The sequence below is a fragment of the Delphinus delphis genome, chromosome 17, assembly GCF_949987515.2.
Source record: "Delphinus delphis chromosome 17, mDelDel1.2, whole genome shotgun sequence".
NCBI classification, from domain to species: domain Eukaryota; kingdom Metazoa; phylum Chordata; class Mammalia; order Artiodactyla; family Delphinidae; genus Delphinus; species Delphinus delphis.
In genome coordinates, this window is record NC_082699.1 from 39,543,057 (window position 1) to 39,558,583 (window position 15,527).

Here is a 15,527-nt window from a genome sequence, read left to right on the forward strand (position 1 = left end):
AACTAACCACATCTGCAAAGACCCTGTTTCCAAGTAAGATCACCTTCTGAGGTTTCAGGTGTACATGAATTTTGAGGGGACAGCATTCAACACACTACAAAAACCATATTGCAATTTTAAGATATTATGTTAAAAGATTCAAAATGTCCTTGAAGCTGCATGTTGAAGGTTTATTTCCTCATAGCTGCCATAGATAGCCCTCAGCATGATTGCCTGTGGGTCAGGAAGTCACTGTGGTCACTTTAGGAACAGATTTTGACTGAAGATCTTATTATGAAAAGAAGCTTATCATAAGAAGTTTTTTTATCATAAGAATTATCTGTTACATATAATCTTGCTTAGTTAAAGCAGTTTCTTACTTTTACATGATTTAATAATATTTAGAGCATTTCAATCATACTGTACACATTTAATACTATAAATAGTAAAATTGAAGTATAAAGCAAGGTCCTAATAATGTGCCCAAACAAATGGCTGCTGGCCCTCTGGGGTCTTTTGAATTAATTTAATTGTTATAACATTGTGATTTCTTGAAAAAATTACAACTTTTTAGCACTCTATAGATAGAATACCTTTGAGTTTTAATGCATCATTGCCCTTCAGTATCACAATAAAAATTGATCTCATTAATATATACTAACTGTCAACAGAGTGTTTTCTAAAGCTCTTTTTTTTTCCTTTTTCTTTTCGGGCCATGCTGCGCGGCTTGTGGGATCTTAGTTCCCCTACCAGGGATTGAACCCCGGGCCCTCGGCAGCAAAAGCACAGAGTCCTAACCTTTGGACTGCCAGGGAATTCCCCAGAGTGTTTTCTTTTTAAATGTTGAAGATTGGTTCTCTAAAATGAAAAGCAAAAAGAATTTAAAAAACCCTAACATTTATTGAGTGCTAACTACATGTCAGACATTCTTCTCAGAGCTTAGGTGCATAACTGATTTTAGTCCTCGCAGCAGCTGCATGAAGTAGCTTCTTATTTAATTATCCCCGTTTTGTAAATCAAGAAACTAAGTTTAAAGAATTTGGCCGAAGTCATGAAGGAAGAGACGGAACTGTGTTTTGAACTCATCAGGCCAACTTAAGCCTGTGCTTTTACTCTTTGAAATGGTTGGAAATGCCTTCAAGTAATTATAGTCTCTTTGTACTACCTTTTTGGCATTTGAGTAGTTTGAAGTTCACCTTTTCCTCCCTCCCTCCCTCCCTCCCTCCCTCCCTCCATTCTTCCTTCTCTCCCCTAACTTACTGAATGTGCATCTATTTGTCCCATAGTTTGTGTTATAAGCAGTGTTTGAAATGAGAAGGAAAGGATGTACTCTTAGGAAGAACAAGAAAACGTTTGAACCCCACTCTCTAGATGCTGATTCTTCTTTAAGAACCATTGTGGACTCACTAATGAGATGCCCAGTGAATAAAGGACGCCCTGGAGCCAAATGCTGTCTGGGCTTCCTTTGGCAAAGTGTATGGTGCACAACGCGCAGTGACATGTTGTACGCTGGGATATTAAATTTACTTCTATCTTCACTCCTTCTTTAAGAAGATGATGCAAATAATGTATTTTTACTTAATTTTGGTGTGTTCCTGTGCCTCTTTTTTGTCGTCTCCAGTCGCTTTTTGGGATAAAGTGAGATATAAACAGCCACAGGCAAAGACTTTTTAGAATGACTGAAAAATATAGGTACTCAAGAAGTTTAATAGCTCTCCCCATTTTAAGTTTTAACATTGTTATTTAGTATTCATTGGGTTTCTTTTCCTCTTTCTTGAAATACATTAAAACCTGAGTATTATATACTTTGAGCTACAAAAATTCGCAATGTATTTAATATTAAGGTATATTTAATAATTATTTATTTCAAAGGAAATAATGGTCAAACAATTCTGAGTGATTTTTTTCCCTCATATCTTTTTATTTAAAATTGTTACAGGTATAGTACGTATTTTTTGAATGAGTGAATGATTTGTCTCTTATGAATATTTATCATGTTTTAATCAGGAAAAATTATTTTAAAAAATGAAAAACATATTAACATGGATTTATTACAGCTTTAAACATGGTTTACCTATTTCTGTGCTCTAAATAGCTAGAAGTTTATACCATACCATTATATATTTGTTTTGTTTGTGTGGTTCTTCTCTGCTCATTTATTTATTTATTTTTGGCTGCGTCGGGTCTTAGTTGCAGCCCGTAGGCTTCTCTCTAGTTGTGGCGTGTGAGCTCCAGAGCTCGTGGGCACTGTAGTTGCAGCATGCGGGCTCTCTAGTTGTGGCCTGCGTGCTCAGTAGTAGTTGCGGCATGTGGGCTTAGTTGCCCCCATGGCATGTGGGACCTTAGTTCCCTGACCAGGGATCGAACCTGCGTCCCTTGCATTGGAAGGCGGATTCTTAACCACTGGACCACCAGGGAAGTCCCTCTCTGCTCATTTAAATTATAAATTTGTAGAGGCTGGGTACCAACTCCTAGACTTCCACAGTACAGTATTAGGCATCTTAAGGTGTTCTTAGTAGAGAATTTTGTTGATTAATAGTGGGGACTGTGGCAACCTATTATTGGGAAACCTTAAACTTTATAGAGAAAAGTATAAAATATTAGTGTTTTTCTATTTTTTCATCTGTAACTTGTTTTTAGTTTGTTCAGCTGGAATCTGAGCAACTATTTGCTTTGTTATTGATTGATTGATTGCCACACCGCGCTGCACGGCTTGCAGGATCTCAGTTCCCTTACCAGGGATCAAACCTGCACCCTCTGCAGTGATAGCACAGCATCGTAACCACTGGACTGCCAGGGAAGTCCCATGCTTTGTTCTTTTAATGTTATGATGGTAACTCCAACTACTTTCTTCTTTGCTTTTTAGATATTCCTCTTCGTCAAGTTATTGCCGAGGAGTGTGTTGCTTTTATGTTAAACTGGAGGGAAAATGAATACCTTACCCTGCAAGTTCCTGCATTTCTGCTTCAGAGTAATCCATATGTAAAGGTAATTCATGCTTATCTAAATAAAAGGATTATTAGGGTGGGATTATTGGACCAGTTTCTTTAGATCTGTACTACTTAGGGAGCTTGTCCAGTTTCTAAGATTCAGTCTAAGTTTGGACAAATGCTTGTTGGTTTGTAGGTAAAAGTGTAGTTTTTGATAATTCAGGCACTTGAGTTTGCCCTCTCTAATATTTTTTTCTTCTACCCTATAGTTACGAGAATGCAAGCAAAAATTATTTCGTTAATAGACAACGTTTTGGTATAATCCTAAAGTAGTGAGAAGTTAGTCAGCTTTTCTTGCTTTGATTGATATACTCAAACCCCGGGTTCAGCTCTGGAATACCCGGGTCTAGCTGGGTTGAACTGGGGGGGGCGCTAGGGATGAGCTGCACCCATTTTCCATTTGAGCACCTTACCCTTCTTCAAAGCCTGTTAAACTCTCTAAGTTGATACCTGATTCTAATTAGGGTACATGTTTGTTATTAGTGATTAGTTCCATATGAAACTGTTCATTCAGTGAATTGATGGTATGTTGTTTGTTTATTCTCCTTTCTTAATTACACCTATCCTGCACGACTGGAAATGCTTCTGGGTGGAGAAAACATCAAAAATAAAGAGAGACGGGAGGTCTTCCCTAAGATTCTTTCTTTCATGTGTTAATATTACGTTTACCCTGAATAAGCAGTGAACTTCTCTCCCTTTCTGGTCTTGTAGTTAAAAAAAAACCAAAACATTTCATGATTTACCACTTTTTTAATATATGTTTGGTCCTTCAGATTTCCTTACTCTTTTCTTAATGCTTGTGTTACCTTTTGTTCTTACCTGCCGTCATCTCATCTTCAGTACACAGCCCCTTAAATGGATGGTTATCTGGAAACCTTGCAACACTGGACCAGTTTTTAAGTTTGCCTTTGGTTATTTGTTTCTTCCTCCTTATTTCATGTATGGCCTTTAAAAAACTGAGCTCATTTCACTTCAACCCTTTGAAGACTTACTGATTTCTTTTGTTTTTTTCCTCCTTTTTGTTTATGGTCGTTCATAAAAATTTATTGTCATACTTAAGTCATCCTTCTCTTTGGAATTTCAGACATTGGATTATATCTGTTTTTTTAGTGAACTTTCTGAGATAGGAGTTCCTAATATCTAGGGTATTTGTCTGATTATGCCCAGCAGTCTCCTGTCTTTAGTAAACTCTCAGATGAGACGACCGTTTTGTTTCAAGATTATCATTTACACTTAGAACGGTAGCTTGTTGCTTAGTATTGTGACAGTACAGTGGCTTTTCTCTTTGCTTCTCTTAGCTGTGAATTCTGTGGAGCTGTGTGCACCAGGAAGGCTGGCTGCATGTTTGAGGGCCTGCAGTGTGGAAGGGCACGGGGTATTGTGTTGTAGGTTGCCTAACCTTGGGCTAGGTTAGCTCACTGCTTCCTGCACTTCCCCTTGATCTGGCCACAGAGGAGGAAGGGTATGAGGTGACCTTGCTGCAGGGACCACTGAGGCATCTCATCGTCTCATCTGGATTAGGGTTTTGTGTGTCTCCTTCCCTAGTTGGCCCCTTGTTCCCTTGTTAACGTAGAGGAGAAAGTAATCAGATTAAGAAGTCTAGAGTAAGGGATCAGGTATTAAAAATTAGACAATTTAGAGCAGCTTTCAAACTTTGAATTTGATGTGGAATATATATACAGATGCATAAGGAAGAGTCTGGAAGGATATTAATAGTCATTATCCCTGGGTAATGAAATATTAAGTGATTTTTTTTTTTTCTGCGGTATGCGAGCCTCTCACTGGTGTGGCCTCTCCCGTTGTGGAGCACAGGCTCCGGACGCGCAGGCTCAGCGGCCATGGCTCACGGGCACAGCCACTCCGCGGCATGTGGGATCTTCTCGGACTGGGGCATGAACCTGTGTCCCCTGCACTGGCAGGCGGACTCTTAACCACTGTGCCACCAGGGAAGCCCTTAAGTGATTTTTAATCAATTTTATTTTCCATTCTCTTAGGAATGGAAAAAGGAAAGGGAAAAGTCTTACGCATGTGACTAAATATGACCTTTAGAAATAAGAAAAACAGTCCAGCCTCTCCCTTGGATCAGTATGGGAGGTAGTGTAGTATATTGGAAAATGTATAGCATTTATGGGCGCTTGGATTATAAGAGACTAGCTAGTGGGAGGAGGAGAGGTTGGCGCTAACAGTCATGATGGTATAAGACAAAGACCATGGCTTTTGCCGTGGCCTGCAAGGCCTTTTAAGGTGTGGGAGCTTCTCCTTCTCCCTCCCTGTCATGCCAGCTCTGTTTGTGGTGCCAGAGTGCTCATGGCCCTTGTACACACAGTGCTTTCTCAGGCTTCCGCACTTCTGCACTTCTGTGTGTTCATTTGGCCGAGATGCTCTTCCCACTTTGGCCGGTTTGTGTAGTTTCTTTAAAGCTTTCCATAATTCTTTTCTTTGCAAACTTGCTGTTCTTGTTACTTCTGTACTGTTGTACTGTGGACATATTTCTTTTGTTGCACTTACACTGTATAGTAAATTATTTGTTCACCTGTCTGTCTTCCCTGTAAAACAGTGAGCTTCTTGAGGACAGTTAATTTTCATATTTTCAGTGCTTTGCCTGATACCGAGCACATAGGAGATGCTCAAGAATGTTTGTGGAATTCAATTGACTTGGGGCCTAATACCTCTGAAAATTCTTACTTTTAAGTGAATTTACTTGCTTAATGTAGTAACCTTCAGCCAAGCATGTGATCTCTGACAACAGAAAATGAAATTGAGAACTGCAGTAAATAGCTTGTGTATATTGTGATCCTAGTTGTTAGAGAAGAGTACGTGCAGTAGGCACGCAGGATGAAATGTTCTCCTGGATCAGGGACCCTTGATTTCCGTTCACATAGCATAGCTAGGGTTTTTAACACCATTTTCACTAGCTTTAGGAAGCACCAGAATTCTTGTAAATTAAGTCAAGTGTTCAGGTATTTATTGAACTGTACTTTCAACTTTTCTATGTTTGAAATTTGGGGGGAAAGCACTATTTTCACCTTTGTCATAATCCTGCCTCTTTCTTTAAGCAGTGGGACCCCATTATGAACCTTTTCTAGGTCCAGTCAGGGAACTGGGGATTCCTGATGGACGTGAATTATCCTTGGCTACTTTACCCTCTGAAGAGAAATGATGTATAAGAATTACTAAAAAGAAAGGATAGAGGGGCTCTCTCTTGCTTAAATTATAGAGGGAAAGACGTGCTGGATTCGGCACATAAACCTATTTCTTTCCTACATTTTGGGCCTGTCTTTTCTGTGCCTTTTGCTTTCAGCCCTTGCATTCTTTATTTCTGGGTCCTTCCTACACCTTTGGTCCTGAAGGCGGCCTTTATTCAGATCAGTCGCTTTCAGTAATCTGTCCTTCCTAATTCTACCTCCTCACATCAGCAGTAGGTCCATCCCCAGTTGCTATCATTTTTCTTAGAGAAAAGTTGCTCTAGATCTTGTTCCTTTATTCTGCCAACTTCAATGTCCATATTTTTTCCTCATTTTTTCCATTAAAATTAAAAAAAAATTGTGTATGTGAGTGAAATTTAACCCCTATTTTAGTCTCATCTCCGGGCTTTTACAGTTAACATTGTAGTGTATATGTTCCATTTTGGGCTTTTTTTTTTTAAGGTGGGATCATACTATGTGTATTTAGCAGTTTTGTTTTTTCCCACTGAATAGATCACATACCTCTTTGCATTGTCTCATTTTCTTCTCATTAGACTATAATTGTTTAGAAACAAGGAGGTTTATAATGTGGTGGGACCAGAGGATTCCCTTCCCAGATCGGATTCAGATCTGTCGGTAGACAGTGAGCTCTCAGTTCTTCAGCGGTTGGATAGAAGGCACAGCATAAGATACCTGTGCTTCGTATGTGTGGGCAGTTATTTATTTTTCTTCAAATGTTCCTCAATAATAGAAATAGCATGTATGACATTACAGATTATCTTTTGTGTATTTTCTGTCTGTTTTTCATGTTATAGCTTGGACAGCTTTTAGCAGCTACATGCAAAGAACTTCCAGGCCCTAAAGAAAGTAGGCGGACTGCTAAAGACCTTTGGGAAGTTGTTGTTCAGATCTGTAGTGTGTCCAGTCAACACAAACGAGGAAATGATGGCAGAATTAGTTTAATAAAGCAGAGGGAGTCTACATTAGGTATAATGTATCGGTATGTTCTATCAGTTTGTTTTTTTATTTATACTATTTGTACTGTTGTAAGAACACCTACCATTATCCTTGTGTATCATAAAGATGGGCAATGTAAGAATTCTGTGGTGCTGATCTCCAATGGACTTGTCTGATATGGCCACCTTAGGAAATACCTTGCTTATATGTTACTTTAAGAGACTACTTATTAATCATTTAATATAATCAAACCTGAGTTCAAAGTCAACAGTTTTGGTTGGATGGTACTGAAGATGTCACATGTGATTAAAGCAGGAAAGACATTTTATTAGGTTAGTACAACAGTAGAATATTATACTCTTTTATACATGCAGGACTGGAAAGTTAGGAATAAACCTTCACGTATAATTTACTTTCTTGTTTTTATTTTTAATTTCTAATATTAAATGCATATACACAATTTGTGTTTTTTGTAGGAGTGAACTGCTTTCTTTTATCAAAAAATTACGGGTAAGCTTTATAAAAATTGATCTAACTACTATTGCTGATTCCTGTAGAATATGACAAAAAATATTGAGTGTTTAAATGCTGATTATTTAAGTAATCTGTTAATGTGCTTTTTAGCTTCAGTGATCATTTTTTTGAGGATGGGATAGTCTGAATGGAGAAGTTTGTTTTGCATTTACCTTACCATGTTTTAGTGAATAGAACAGGTGTTTTTTAAACTGTAAAGAATTCTTCATAATAAGGCTGAATAGGTGAAGCCTAACTTTAATTTTTCTTGATAGGATTAACGTCATATTTATTTATTGGACATAGATTCCACTCTTTAAATTCCATCCTTTATTATTTTAAGGAATAAAAAGTCAATTTTTTCTAGAGGTAGCTGGAAGTACTAGTTGGAAAGAGGTCTGTTTACTCAATTTCAAAAGACGTGAGGACAGACACCTAAATTTGGTCATTTCTGTGTAAATTGTGTGTTGTCATTTCTTTCATGAGATTAAAAATAAAGTTGATCTTTAGTGTGCTGTAAACTAAAGCAGGTGGTAATTTTCAAACCCGTAAGAACCTTTTGAAGGAAAATACTTGGTCTCCTTGAAGTTGATGGGAGAGATACTAAAATATATATAATATTTAAGGATTCTGTGTTTTCTTTCTCATAGGAACCGTTGGTTTTGACTATTATTTTATCACTCTTTGTGAAACTTCACAATGTTCGGGTAAGTATTTTATAATTTCATCTAAAAAATCTTTGGAAGAAATTTCCTTTTAAATCATGCTTTTTTTTTTTTTTTTTAAAATAAGGAGGACATTGTGAATGATATTACAGCTGAACACATTTCTATCTGGCCATCCTCCATCCCCAAGTAAGAAGTATTACAGCTTACATTTTATTAAACTGTTTTATATATTTAGAAACCATCCTGACTGATATAGATAACCTTGAATAATTTGATCAAAAGGCTGCAATTTGTTAGGACTCTATAGCCAACTTCATGTTTCTCTATTAACAGTAATAATCTTCCTAAAAATTATGGATAAGGCATAACTAAGTTAAGAGCTAAGGTATAGTAGCCTTAAGTAGAACCTAGACAGTCTCTCAGTAGTCCTGATTCCTTGTCAGTGGTAGAATTAGAAAATTGAGGCTAATTAAAGAATGACTTTCTATCAGGTTCTTCTAACAGTGATTGTCGGAGGTTCCCAACCCTTTTTAGTTGCCTTAAGAAGTTCTTTAAGTAATTTAAGAAATCTTCTCTCTTAACTTCCATCACCTGAGAATCACAGTAAGAGGATGGGGGAATTTTGGGGGAGGAAGAAGAAAAGGTTCCTTTTCTGGAAGAAGGAACCATTTATATTTTTCTCTTCCCACACGTAGCAACTTCTCATTCAGGAGAGTCCATTTGTTTCCTCACAAAAGTTACTTTTCCTTTTCTCCCTTCCCCGCCAGTCATCTTCTTTGTGCCTGAAGGGCAGGTCTAGACCTTATTTTATTGCTTTTAGTGGCATTTTTGAAGAAGAAAAGATTGTAGTAGGTAGGTAAGCAGGCAGTAGAATGAGAGCAATTTGCTTCCGTCTCAGTCTTAGAGATTGGAAGCCGTTCTGTCTCTGACAGGGATTCGGAGAGTCTAAAGTGGGTGAGTGACCCTTCCCTCCGCTTATGAGCCGTAGTTCCCACAGAAGCACTATGCTTCCTGAAGCAAATAACTGCAGATTTTTACATAAAATTTGGTATATCAGATAGCAGTCCAAGAATCAGGTAGAGGTCATTTTGCCTTTTTAATTGATGGTTGTAATACCTCTTTGGTGTTACTTCTTTGGCCTAAGTTTAGACTGTAAACTAATGATTGATTTTTTTCAGTGTGTGTTTATAAATGGGGCAAAAGAATGGTTTATTATAGAGGTTCTGAGCCAGACTCAGAGAGACTGAGTCCCAGCCTCTCCACTTCTCAGGTATATGACCTTGGGTTAGTTGCTTTCTGTGCCAGTTTCCTCATCTGTAAAACGGGTATGAGAATAGTACCTACCTTATGAGGATTAAATAATAAACTTTCTAAGCTAGGTGTTTAGAATAAGGGCTGCCACGTAGTAGGCTTAACTATTGTTTTCATGATAAAATTACTTTAATGTAAATTAACCCAGAGAAAATAAAATGTGACTAAATGTTTGACCAGAAAAGATATTTCTCTTGAGCAGAGGAGTCTTTATTGACTCCAAGAATAGTGTGAGGATGGCATGGATTAAGTGTTACTATTTTAAAATTGATTGTTTGTTATGTAGATAGAATTCTTAGACTTAACATTTTATAATTTCTAGGAAACATAAACCAGTGTAACTCATTTAAATAATTGTAAATAAATTAGTTGTAAATCAACAGTTGGGTGTTTACTAATGGCACCACAATACTTTCCCACTGTACTGGGAACAGTGGTGAGTTATGGTAAAATCTGACCCCTCAGGGCAACAGGAGTACTTTGTCCAACCTTGTTAGATGATAGCGCCAGGACTTGAACCTCGGTGTGTTTCTGAAGCCGAAGCTTGTTCTCCCCCGCTGGGTCTCGCTGTAGGGGCTGTCAGCGTGTTTCTTGGGCGTTTGCTTGGCTTTATCCTCACAGTTCCACCTCCTAATTCTGCATCTCAGGACTTCCAGGCTGAACTAGGCTCAGAGCAGCTGGCCCCCTTCCGTACTCTTTTTTGGATTCTTCATTGCTTGCAAATGAGCTGCAGTGATACCCTTGCCATGGCTCACCCCAACCCGGTGAAACATCTAATCCAGAGGAGTTAGTTAACCCTTACAAGAAGCCACAAGGTGAATTTAAGGCCATGTAGCAGTATTGTTAGTGTTTGAGCCCTTGTTTTCTGTAGCTTCCTCTAGATAACAGAACTTAAAAATCATTTGGAAAAATTTTATGAGTCTGTCTCTTTGTAATTTTGTTGCCTGTAAATTGTGCATAAAAAGTGGAGACAGGGTTTTATCCTATGACCTTTTTTGTGCTTTATGTTGTCGAATATTTAAAGATACTTTTTAGAGTGGCCTTCTTTGGCATTTTGGGAAAATAAAGGAAACAAAAATCAGATTGTCTTCAGCCCCTTATAAAAAGTTAGCTGATCACACTTCCTCAGATTTAGTTGTTTTGGTAGTTTTAAAATATTTACTCCTAGTAATACTTAGCATTGTATTTATGATCACCTAAATTTTGACGAAGCCTTTTTGTTTTTAATAAATGTGTGTATGGAATTTGAAGTTGACTCTTAAAATAGAGATTATGTTTATTGTCTTTCATATAGCCTCCAGTCCGTGGACTTTGAAGCCGTGGCTATCACAGTGAAAGAGCTAGTTCGGTATTCCCTCAGTATAAACCCAAACAACCATTCCTGGTTAATTATTCAGGCAGACATTTATTTTGGTAAGTGAGATGTATGGTTGCTTTGTGTTTTGTTTTCGTAGCAGTTTTAGAAGTGAAAATAAATATATTACACTTGTTATTACAATACTTTATTAAACTTAAGTCTTGTTTTTGACATTCTCTAACTCTTCTTCCTAGATGAAATTGAAAGTAACTATTATTGTTATATGTATGCATTTTTCTGAGCCTTTGATTCAGATGCTTTTAGTTTTATGTTGACTGCTTTTTCTCTGTGTTGTTTTTTTTTTAATAGTAAACGGTCATCTAAAAAGTTGGTAAAACATTCTTAAGGAAAGAGGTTAAAGTTTAGTTTACAAAATTGCTCTTTAAATGTTCTAAAATATGTCCAGGCACTCTTGATAATTATTTGTGTTCTTGAAAATAGATTCCTAATTTTTCCCCCCGGTGTATGTGATAGATTTTCCAACTTGATAGGGAATTTCTAATATTTCTATTACTATACAGATCAAATTACAGTTCTGACTGGTGTCATTTCTGGGTCACTTTTTTAGGAGTTGATTTTTTTAAAGAGAAAGTTCAAAATGTAAGAGTAGAGAGAATAGTATAATGAATCCTCATGTATCTCCTGTGTCTGCCACCCAGCTTTTTTTTTTTAAGAGACTTATTGCAAGCAGCCTTAAGTCATTTTTATTTTTTTCATTTTTTAAATTGAAGTATAGTTGATGTGCAGTATTACATAAGTTACAGGTTTACAACATAGTGGTTCACAATTTTTAAAGGTTAAATTCCATTGATAGTCACTACAAAATACTGGCTGTACCTCCAAATACTAAATTCTGTACCAGTACGTTTGACAAGGAATCTGAGCTGAATATTTGGCTAATCAGTTTGAGAAGGAAAGACTCTATTATACAACTACTTTAAAGTGGTTGAAAAAATAAAGCCAATTTTTCTCATGGTTGGCCTGGCTAAGTGTTATCCCTAGGTCTGTGGTTTGAATCTGCTTTTGTCAAACATGAAGTAATAATACCTGACTCTTCACAAAAGAGGCCCTATTTTTCCAGCTGTGTACTTAATGGCAGGTAATTCTTTATCTCTCTTTTCTACTTCAAGCAACAAATCAGTATTCGGCAGCTCTTCACTATTACCTCCAGGCAGGAGCGGTGTGTTCTGATTTCTTTAATAAGGCTGTGCCCCCAGATGTTTATACAGACCAGGTAGGTTGTTTTTGCGGGCTTGCTTGCTTCTTGTCTGGCTTTAAATGTTCTTCCTGGGCCTCTTTTTGCATGAGCTTATTCATTTCCATGTATATGGTGGTAACTCCCAAATTGATTGCTCTAGACCAGATTGCTCTCCATATTTCCAGTGCCCACAGCTATTGCTGCTTTGATTTCCCAAAAACACCTGAAACTCAACCTGTCCAAAACTGATTCAGCATTTTTTTTTTTTTTTTTTTTTAGTATTTATTTATTTATTTTGGCTGCTCCGGCTCTTGGTTGCGGCATGCGAACTCCTTCTTAGTTGGCAGCATGTGTGTGGGATCTAGTTCCCTGACCAGGGATCAAACCCGGGCCCCCTGCATTGGGAGCGCAGAGTCTTACCCACTGGACCACCAGGGAAGTTCCCTGATTCAGCGTCTTACTCTACCAGTCTCTCCTCCTGATGACCTTCCCACACCAAAACAAAAACAAAAACAGAAGACCCCACCGAAATAGCAGTCAGCTTTGTTTAGCCCTTTGAGTTGACCAAGCATAAATCCTCTCATCCTCTTTTCTTTACTAACCCTCCCACCAACATCCATTCAGCCTTCAAGGCATATTGATTCTGCCTCCTAAATCTCAAATTTTGTTAATTTTCTCTCAATATGCATTACCCTTTCCTCTGGTTTAGGCCACCAATATCATAATTTAATAAATGGCATTTTTTAATATTTACAATAATGGCTTTTGAAATAAGATTTAAAATTTTTTAATAACTAGATTTTTTTAACTTAAAAGTTCTATTTTTTGGAGCAGTTTTAGATTCATAGCAAAATTGAGTGAAAAATACAGAGTTTTCATGTACCTCCTGTCCCCATACATGTAAACCTACCTCATGATTGACATCCCACATCAGAGTGGTACATTTGTTACAATTGACATTAACTAGTTTTTGAAAATAACGAGAATTTTGTTTTTGTAGGTAATAAAACGAATGATAAAGTGCTGTTCTTTGCTGAATTGCCACACACAGGTTAGTTTATATTATGATGCTGGTCTGTTTTCATGAATATTAGAGTTTATGATAAATATAAGGCATTGGACTGGGAAGTAGCTTTTATTTTCCGTATCATAATTGCTTAAATTTATGGTATTTAAGAATTTGCATGTTCTTTACATTTTTTAAAAATAGTTTACAGAATTTTAACTAAAATGAAAGTATGAGTTAGAAGGCATTGGTCTTTGAACCTTATAAATGGAAAAAGCATTCTCAAGTATGTTTTCTTATATTTAAAAGTAGATATGTACGTTAATCATTAGGGAAATGTAAGCACCACAATGAGATGTCACTTCACACTCACAAGGAGGCTGTAACTGAAAGATAGTAACAAGTATTGGTGAAGATGTGGAGAAATTAGAACACTCATATATTGCTGGTAGGAATATGAAATGGGGCAACCTCTTTGGAAAACAATTTGGTGCTTGCTCAAGAAGTTAAACATTGAATTACCTACCGTATGACCTAGCAGTTTCACTCCTGGGTATATAACCAAGAAAACTGAAAACGTATGTCCACAGAAGAATTTGTATGTGAAATGTTTATAGCAGCATTATTCATAATAGCCAAAAAGTGGAAACAACCCAAGTGTTCATCAGCTGATGAACAGATAAACGAGATTTGGTGTGTGTGTGTGTTGTGTGTATATGTGTGTGTGTGTGTGTGTGTGTGTGTGTGTGTGTATATATGTATACACACACAGTGGAATATTAGTCAGCCATAAAAAGGAGTGAAGTACTGATACATGCTACAACAGGGACGAATCCTGGAAGTTTTATGTTGAGTAAAAAAAAGCCAGATACAAAAGGCTTTGTATTGTATGATTTCATTCATTTGAAATGTCCAGAATAGGGAAATCTATAGAGTCAGAATGTAGATCAGTGGTTGCCAGAGACTGCGGGGTGGAGAGGTAGGGGAGGAATAGAGACTGACTACTAATGGGTATGGAGCTTTTTGTTTTCTTGCGGGAGGCAGGTAATGAAATGTTTTAGACTTAAAAGCGGTGATGATTGTACAATTTTCTGAATATTCTAAAAACCACTGAATTTTTTACTCTGAAAGGGTTTACATTATGATATGTGAATAATAATCAATTTAAAAATCTTTAAATATTTAAAAAAGAGATCAGCATTATGACCTACATACATGACTGAAATGGATCTGTTTTCAATGTTAAGCAGACTGGCCTACATTTTGCCAAAATGAGCTTCTGTACTTGCCAGCTGTGAAAGGTTTAATTGGATGTTCTATATGTCCTTGAATGTTTGACACTTTTGTTTGGCAGTTTTCCATTCCCTTCAGTTTTCTAAACTGGCTTTTTGCCAGCTTCTCATTCAGATAAAGCTCTAAAAATTTATGATTTAGGTCACAGGGGAAGAAAATATTGGGCAGACAGACACTTGTGTAAGGGTTTTTTTTTGTTTTTTTTTTTGCGGTACGTGGGCCTCTCCCTGCTGTGGCCTCTCCCGTTGCGGAGCACAGGCTCTGGACGCACAGGCTCAGCGGCCATGGCTCACGGGCCCAGCCACTCCATGGCATGTGGGATCTTCCCAGACCGGGGCACGAACCCGTGTCCCCTGTATCGGCAGGCGGACTCTCAACCACTGTGCCACCAGGGAAGCCTAGTGTAAGGGTTTTTTACAATTAAAAGTGGATGGATTCCATACATATCAGCTGATCCACTCAGCCTGATCTGCGAGGCCTCTTAAGTAATATACTCTTGACATGAAAATCATTAAAAATTACCCCTCCAAAACCAGTAGTCATTGTTGATACTAGTTACATGAAACCATTTTCAATTCTTTTTTTATGTAGGTGGCAATTTTATGTCAGTTCCTCAGAGAGATTGACTACAAAACAGCCTTTAAATCACTGCAGGAACAAAACAGGTATGAATGGTTTTTGAAATAAAATGAAGCTGAAATTTTTCTGCTTAAGAAAGAGGAAGTAACTGAGTTCTGTTTTTCAGTCATGATGCTATGGACTCCTACTATGACTACATATGGGATGTTACCATTTTGGAATACTTGACTTGTATCCTTCATCAACATACGTGTGTGATGTTAGAACAATTCATTTCTGTAAATTAAAGAAGTATTTAATATTTTGTATTTTCTAAATAAAAAACAACAGTTGAGAATATCGTGATATTTAATAGTATCAATTTTATTATTCTTAACTGATTCATTTAGATCTTCATCACAAAAGAGGAGAAACAGATAAAAGACAAATTGCGGTAAGTTATTTTATGCCTTGATTCTTCAATGATGTGCTTAATTTCCCTAATACTAAAC

The 15,527-nt window shown here is 37.2% G+C and overlaps 1 protein-coding gene across 2 annotated transcripts in view; it reads left to right on the top strand.

Annotated features, from left to right (window-relative positions):
* INTS8 (integrator complex subunit 8) overlaps positions 1–15,527 on the top strand; it is a 65,097-nt gene that overhangs the window by 31,977 nt on the left and 17,593 nt on the right. For both annotated transcript variants that reach the window (XM_059994922.1, XM_059994921.1), the window contains exons 16-26: positions 2,846–2,967; positions 6,970–7,154; positions 7,588–7,621; positions 8,275–8,331; positions 8,417–8,478; positions 10,898–11,016; positions 12,091–12,194; positions 13,159–13,209; positions 15,049–15,122; positions 15,203–15,267; positions 15,426–15,469. In XM_059994922.1, the coding sequence (XP_059850905.1) occupies positions 2,846–2,967; positions 6,970–7,154; positions 7,588–7,621; positions 8,275–8,331; positions 8,417–8,478; positions 10,898–11,016; positions 12,091–12,194; positions 13,159–13,209; positions 15,049–15,122; positions 15,203–15,267; positions 15,426–15,469 (917 nt within the window). The remainder of the gene's footprint in view (positions 1–2,845; positions 2,968–6,969; positions 7,155–7,587; positions 7,622–8,274; positions 8,332–8,416; positions 8,479–10,897; positions 11,017–12,090; positions 12,195–13,158; positions 13,210–15,048; positions 15,123–15,202; positions 15,268–15,425; positions 15,470–15,527) is intronic.